General features: G+C 44.6%; 1 protein-coding gene across 3 annotated transcripts in view; it reads right to left on the bottom strand.

Annotated features, from left to right (window-relative positions):
- Positions 1-42: 42 nt before the first annotated feature.
- Positions 43-7,830, bottom strand: part of FAM219A (family with sequence similarity 219 member A) — a 135,008-nt gene continuing 127,220 nt past the window's right edge. For 2 of the 3 annotated variants that reach the window (XM_026661302.2, XM_026661304.2), the window contains exons 4-6: positions 5,297-5,377; positions 4,843-4,897; positions 43-1,867 (exon numbers count right to left, since the gene is read on the bottom strand). In XM_026661302.2, the coding sequence (XP_026517087.1) occupies positions 1,709-1,867; positions 4,843-4,897; positions 5,297-5,377 (295 nt within the window). In that variant the 3' untranslated portion in view covers positions 43-1,708. The remainder of the gene's footprint in view (positions 1,868-4,842; positions 4,898-5,296; positions 5,378-7,830) is intronic. The other variant, XM_026661303.2, reaches the window with a different exon arrangement.

Raw genomic sequence — 7,830 nt, 5'->3', positions numbered from 1 at the left:
AACCCAGGAGCCCCTGTGCTCTAGAACCCAGGAGCCCCTGTGCTCTAATCCTGTGCTCAGACCACTAGAGTATGCTACATCTTGCCATACACAGAGTAAAAGCCAACAATGATTTAAGCTATTAACAGCAGCTGACAGTGTCCTTTTAAAGATTTAGTTGACGGCATCTAACTTTTACACAAGGATTTTATACTCCAGAAAGATGAAATTTAAGCATATGTGTTGCATTATGAAGGAATTCCCAGAAGAAGTTTAAACTGGAAAAATGGTTTCGTTTTCCTCAAATATTTTTCATTACCAATACCTGAAGCAAGCACTAAAAGCAAGGTTGGTAGTTTTTGTCCCTCCTGACAAAGCAGAAGAATATGCAGTCATGTTTCATGTCAAGGAATTTAGTCTGATGGCATAATAAGCGCAGGCCCTACATTCACCTGACTCTTGGGCACCTTTTGCACCAAAAGTTTAAAAGAAATATCAGGAGGCCAATATGGTTCGTAATTCAGGAAATTCACTGGCATTAAAAACAAACCTGAATTGGCGATGCAGTAAATCTGCTGATCTTAGAGGCATGTTTCCTGAACATGAACATGGCAGAGGTGGGATGACAGCAGTTTCCCTCGTGCGTCTCATGATGGGAACCTGCTCAATCCTCTTGTTGCTGAAAGCTGCCTATCCTGCTAACATATGGCAACACTAAATGCACAGACATACAGTGTTGGTAAATCTCTTCAATAGGCACTAAGAGGCTCAAAGTCAAGATAACATGAACCTCTGTGTACTGTAAAAACCATGTGCTTTCTTCAACTTGCTTTTTTGGTTCTGACCTTAAGACTGTATCATTATGATTCTTCCTAGGTATATACATATTTTTTACTTAAATGGACAAGGACTGTGATTTTTGCCAGCAGCTGGGCCCCAAAAATTCCCCTTAAACATTGGAGGCAGAACCCAATAAATATGTCTGGACTGAATTCATGGATATGGTATGTTTACTCCTGGGAATAAATTGATTGCAGGAGGGGCCTGGATGGATTGTGGACAGAATTTTATCTGTTTGCTGCTAATCTCATATGGAAATGACAGTAAGTTACATCAGATCTGTGACATGACAGTCCAAGTAAAGTTTGGTATGAACCCAGAATGAAATTCCTCCTACATGTTCGGTTTGTGTGTAACTGATTTCCAGGGTATATTAATCCTTGCCAGCAGCACTGCCATAGTCTAGAATACTCCACTCTGTTCCTATTCAGGTACAATTTTGGTTGGCACAAACTGATCAGTTTCAGTGAATGAATTAAAAAATGACCTTTCCCCGGGTTAGAAAGACCTTACATCTTAGACTCAGTTGAACTCGCAGTTGGATTAGTTGTGACGGGTAGGATTAACTGCAGCCACATCTGATCCTTCTCAATCCAGTACATACACCTTACAAACCATACCCAGAGCCTGCCCAGACCCAGGGATCACTGGACCCATTTGCATTAGCTTTCCAGACCAGCCAATTGCTCAGACTCCAGCCTGGCACTTGGAGCAGCTTTTGTCTGTTAACCATAGCTTAAAATAACTCATCAACCAATCATAAAATGGAGTTTTGGTTTCTCCTGGCTCCATGAACACAAAGAGGTGCACGTCCTACCATAGGAGGAAGCAATGGCTGTTAAGTTTTACAGTTATAGTGGAAAGCACTGATCACAGCCTGCCGTCCTCATTACTGGATGTGGCAGGCGGTGGAGGAGGTGGCTTGGCAGCACATGCAGGTGGGGTTGACTGATTTAGGGGGGATTAGGTCGAGGTCCTCATCGTCTGGGATCTCATCTAACCGATAGCCATCCTTTAGCAGCTGGATGTTCAAGTCTTGGTTGATCTGCTGCAGACAAAGAGACAAACAGTCAAATACTTGAGACTTCCCCCTCCACCCCCCCACAAATGGTCCAGAATGGGAGGATGTTTCCTGAACATGTGACATATTTGTCTTCCATTCCCAGCTGCCAAACATCCCAGCAGTGAAAAATATCCCACCAGAGTCCCAGCTGCATCCCCAGGTGCCACCCCCTTTCAATTCCCTCTCAACCCAAACAAGACGCCTGGAACGCTTCCAAACGCCCTCCGCCCACTACCACTGGACCAAAGCAGACTTCCTTCCCAGCTGCCAAGAGTTATAATTCCAGACCCCTTTTCTGCTGCTGAAAGCCTCTCGCTTTCCCTGCCTCACCGGGTACTCCTACACTGGAGTGGGAGGTGTGATTCCCAGCTGGGGCAGACATACACCTACTAGCTTTGATCAAGGTAGGGTGCTAAAGACAGCGGTGTAGCCGCAGCAGCATGGCTGGTGGCTTGGTTAGCTGCCTGAGTACATTATCTAGGATCTTGGACAGGATTAGACTCGGGTGGCTAGCCCATGCTGCTGCCGCTACACTGCTATTTTTAGTGGGCTAGCTCGGTGATCAAAGTCAGTGGGGATGTGTGTCCTTGAGCTGGAAATTACTCCAGCAGCTGCAGTGTAGACGCAATCAGAGGCTATCTCTACACTACGGCCGGATCGACGCTCCGGCGATTGATGCACCGGGGGTTGATTTAGCGGGTCTAGTGAAGACTCGCTAAATCAACCGCAGATTGCTCTCCGGTCGACCCCAGTACTCCACCCTGAACGAGAAGAGTAAGGAAAGTCGACGGGAGAGTGTCTTCAGTCGACCCAGTGCGGTGCAGACACCGCAGTAAATCGACTTAAGCTACGTAGTAGGAGTAGCGTAACTTAGGTTGACTTACTGTGGTAGTGTAGACATAGCCAGAGTGATAAGTGGCCACAGGAACCTATGTCTCATGCATTAGTTTAAGAGCTCCTGACTTTCAGACTTCAAATGTGGGCCCCAGCACAGGGCAGGCTGCCTGGCAAACTGCATGGCAGGGGCAGGGATTCTACACAATGAGAGAGCTGCTAATTGAGGCTGCACAAAGCCACTAATTTTTTTTTCTTGGAGGAAAGGAAGAAAAAAAAAAAAAGGATGAGAGGGAGGATGGCTGCCAGTGGAAAGAACTCTACCAAGTGCAATTCTGGTCCACCTGTTTGCAAGGGGTTTGCTCCCTCTGGTTCGTTAGTGCAGAGTTTAATTCTAAAATGTACCATTAAAATAAGAGTTTCTGAGGGAGCTATCCTCCTAACCCTGCTTTTAACAAAAGTTTCTTTATAAAAAGGCGGGGGGGGTTTATTGCTCAGAGCTTGCCAGAGTGAATCCCTGAAGCCAACATGCGTACATGGCGGGTACGGCCTCACAAGTACACCACTCTTTAGAAAAGTATGTTTGAGTTTCTCATGCAGCAATAAGCAGCCAATATTTATACTGCACCTTTCACAAATGGTTACATGAACTATGCCCAGGGGTTTATTGCAGCCATCACTAAGTGCAGCCATGTTGTGGGACAAACAGCTCTTCTTTAACAATGCACAAAAGCAATGTCCAGCAGCTTAGGCCAGCAAGTGAAGAAATTGTATCGAACTGGAACTTGAGATGTTTGCAGTAAGGAGAGCTGGAATTGGGCCAGGACACCAGGACTGAATCCTCACCACTTTAAAAAAAGGGTGCTGTGAGACCTTTAATGGCCACATGTGATCAGGACTTCTTTTTTACATCTCAGATCTTGACTACGCAGGGAAATTGATCGAAACAGCTCCCAATGTGGACACGCTGATTCTGAACCAAGAATGTCCACATGATTCCAGCACAGCTATAGTGCTTTCAATTCACACCCTACCTTATTCCAGAATAACTTCCCTGTGTAGACAAGACCTTGTTAAAAAAAAATGAACCTCCAGCAGCACAACACCTCACATCAAGCAGGGGCATTGTGTTAGCATTGATCCAGAAGGAAGAGCTACTGAAATCATCACCACTACCCGTGGTCCATAGGTATTCCTTTGAGGTCTCCGATTCAAATACTGATCTGGCCTGACCTTGCTTAGCTGACCAGATCTGATTGCATTACTGTAACAGCATGCTTTGTTTGGGGACCCAGATACATTCCAGATTTCTTGACTTGACCCTGGCTCCCAGCTGTCTCCTGAAGGTTTGATTTTGGTTTGGACAAAGAAGGGATTGAAGGAGAAGCAGTTTCCAGTGGCCTCCATGTGAAAATGGGCTGCCCAACAGCCTAAGCTTAATGTGATTAGTTGGTTATGCAAAATATGGACCAGTGGCTGAGCAATTGATTCACCACAGATGTTTGAAATGTACTAGGAAATAAGGTTGAAGAATCAACAATACTGAACTCTCAGTTTTTTCCCAAAGGAAGAGGCAGCAAGAACTTCTATACAAGTTCTTCTTGGATCTTCCCTTGCCCCAGTTTTGTGGGGGCCTGATCACAAAGCACAAAGTGACCCTGATATTCATAGCACATGTCAACATTCCTTATATATAGACAGCTCTGAGCAACCACTACTGTAGCATCCCAGGGACTTGCTGCACTTGTACGTGTCAGGTGGATGGTTATCAAGTCTGCCATGGCCTCCAATATAGCATGTTTGCATCTGTTGTGCCAAGGCACCATGTATTGGAGGTTTGCCAGCGTGGAATGCAAATTCTGACAACTATGGGATAAAACTTCAGCAGTGCTAAGATCACATGTGATAACATCCCGTGGGGAAAATTATGCCTATCTCAAATGGATGAGTGGAGAAAGCCAGTTAGCTCAGCTGGGGGAGAAGCACCTGCCATCTTTAAAAAAAAAAAAAAAGAATCTTGGAATAAAGTGTTGCTGCTAAATTCTTTGCCCGGCTCAATTCTTGCTTCGATAATTAGTATCTAATTAGTATCTATGGCAAGGCAGGCAGAAGAGATTGTAACTCACCTCAGCTGAAGAATATCCTGAAGAGGAATATCTGGACATGTCAAAGTCATCATCGCTGTGGGGAAGACAAGAGACAGCAAAGGGAAGGAAACAGTTAAAGAGACTTGTTCTCTCTCTAGCATCTTGCCTCTCTCTATGTTGTCCATATCATGAATCTCAACTCCATGCACAGAGAAGTTTATAGATGTATGTAGCAGCTTTCATCAACACATCTCAAAGCACTCCACCTGCCCCCGTTTTAAAAAGTCTGAAAGTGAATAGCTGCAGACCCATTTCACATCTATGGAGACCGGCAGACAGATTAAGAGACTTACCCAAGGCTACAGTAGTCTTCGGTAGAAGAACTAGCATGAGTGGTGCAAGCAGGGGCCCGGGCACTCAGCACTACACTCCTTGCAAGACACAATGCAAGCTCCTGACATACAATCGTACTGTTAATTAACACTTTTCATACCTGTCTGTATCCAGTGCTACCAGTGGCTTTTCATCTGGGCTCTGATCTAGTGATGAATAGCCTTTATTGGGAACCACCAGCCTGAAAGAAGTAAAATTTTCCATTAAGCACAAAATTAAACTCAGAACCATTTAACACTTGAGACGAAGTCGTAACATAGCCAGGTCATCGGAGAGACCGTTCGTTCGCATTCCACAGAACGTCATTTTCTTTGAACAATCCTGTCTTGTTCATGAAGTCGTTTAGGTTGAGAGTGGTAGAAAAAAATAACTTATATGCCAGGAATTCATGTTTTACAATGAAATGGAACCAAGTTTTGTGTCTGGTTAGCTGTCAGGCCAGTTTTCGCAGATGAATGAGCTAGCCGTGTCTTGGAAGTGCACTCCTCCCTCACAGAAGGATACAGCTGGTACTTTCTAGTGTTTCATCTGGTGGGCGGGTTCCGCTAGAATTGCTTGTGATGTCTGAATGTTTTTGGTAGTAGTAAAGGGATAACAGTAGCCAATAAGCAAATGTAATGAGGAGACCTCAGAAGGCAGTGGCCGTGAGTACCTCTAATCTTCAAAAGGGGTGAATCTCTGGCTTTATGGAACTCAGCCCTTGCCCACCCTGAAATGGAGATGTTTACACAAGGAAATCATTAGCTAAAACCCAAGAGATTTACCAGGCCATTCATAGTACTAAATCTGCCAGGGGGTTAAGAGTTCTTATACCAACATTCAGAAACCGCCCTAGGACAATAATCCAATACTGGCCAGCAGTTTGGCAAGACATACACTACGGACTCCTGGGGGGAAAAAAGGGGTTTGAAGGCTTGGTTTGAAGGAGAGAGGTTTCTGATGGATAAGTGGAAGGCTGCTCCAAATGTTGAGGGAAGAGCAAAAGGAGTAAAGATGGAACTGGAATAAGGAGACACCTAGAAACTGCTCCTTTTCACAGTGATTTTTCTTAAAACTGTTTCTTTTAGCATAATAATTAAATTGATACCAGGGAGATGGGTGTAGTGTAAGAACCCCAACGGACTAGAATATTTTATAGCGGCTTTTGGAATCATCAGATGTCTCATGAAGACGGAATGTAAGTTAATATTGTTAATCATTATGAGATTTAAATAACAGAATGTAGATTCAGGATCTTCCTGGAAAGAAAGCTGGTTAATTTCCTTGGGGACCTACTGCATACAACACACAAACCACCTCTCTTCCGCATAACTGAACTGCAAAACCTCGGCCTTCATTTAAAAAACACGGCATTTCTAGCCAAGCAATTGAAGAGAAAATCTTAAACACTAACCAAATTAAACGAATGGAGCAATAGCAATGTATGCAGAGGGCAGAAACAGTAATGGAGGTGAGTTCTTTTCAGTGGTGAGACGCAATGTTTCCTCAAGGGTGTATAAATGCAGAGAGGTAGGCTTTTAACTACACATGGTGCAACTGTAGGATGGGGCCCAAGATTAGTTCCATTTTCCTGAAATTTCCAGCTTTCAAGAGTTTGGGAGGTGCAGGGTTAATTCGAGCCTAAAGATGATAGTTAATTCCACCAGTGCAAAAAGCCCCAGCTGCAAACCTTCCAGCTTCCCTCCTGGCAATTTTTTACAAAGCATGTATGGCATTGGGAATACAAATGTCTGCCATGTACTGAAGATTGACAAAGGCAGGGAAGAGTAAAACACATTCAAGTTTCTATCAAAGCATGCATGTGGAATCCCACACTGATTGTATTATTCATTTTCTTACTGAATTCATTAAGAAACCCCAGTAAAAAAAAATTACTTAAAAGTTGCTGCAGATTTTCCAATCTGCCGCACCAGTGAGCTGCAGAAAACAAGGGACCCTGGCCCTGCCGCAGAATTTAGGTCCTGTTTCCATAGCATACAAGGGGCCTTTCTACTCCTGAAAAAAAATGTTGGAGGTAGAAGAAGCGATGATGCTTAAGGTCAGTAACTGATCCTACAATCAGCTAGAGAGTCTAAGGCCATGTCTACACTACCCGCTGGATCGGCGGGTAGTAATCGATCTATCGGGGATCGATTTATCACATCTCGTCTAGACGCGATAAATCAATCCCCGAATCGACGCCCGTACTCCACCTCGGCAGGAGGAGTAAGCGGAGTCGACGGGGGAGCCGCGGCGGTTGACTTGCCACCGTGAGGATGGCCAGGTAAGTCGAACTAAGATACTTCAACTTCAGCTACGCGAATAGCGTAGCTGAAGTTGCGTATCTTAGATCGATCCCCCACCCCCAGTGTAGACCAGCCCTAACTGAGCCTCAGGAAGGAGCAGAGAGAGAAGAAAGCCATGCAAATGAAACAGGAGAAAGATGTGGAAGATGGCCCAACTGAGGCAAAGGAATGAACACTATTGACAGAAAGAGGACGACTGGATTGCAGCTCAGGCATGATTTATGATTTATGATTCAACAAAGAATCTCTCATCAGGTGGATGCTTAGCACATAGAGAGAATCTAACCTACAGTTTCCATTCTATTCAGTATACGGTGAACTAGACAACGTTCTCATCGGCCAATAAGCA

The sequence above is a fragment of the Terrapene carolina genome, unplaced genomic scaffold, assembly GCF_002925995.2.
Source record: "Terrapene carolina triunguis isolate 2854851 unplaced genomic scaffold, T_m_triunguis-2.0 Scaffold998, whole genome shotgun sequence".
In the NCBI taxonomy this organism is placed as follows: domain Eukaryota; kingdom Metazoa; phylum Chordata; order Testudines; family Emydidae; genus Terrapene; species Terrapene triunguis.
This window is presented reverse-complemented; position numbering and strand designations above follow the sequence as displayed.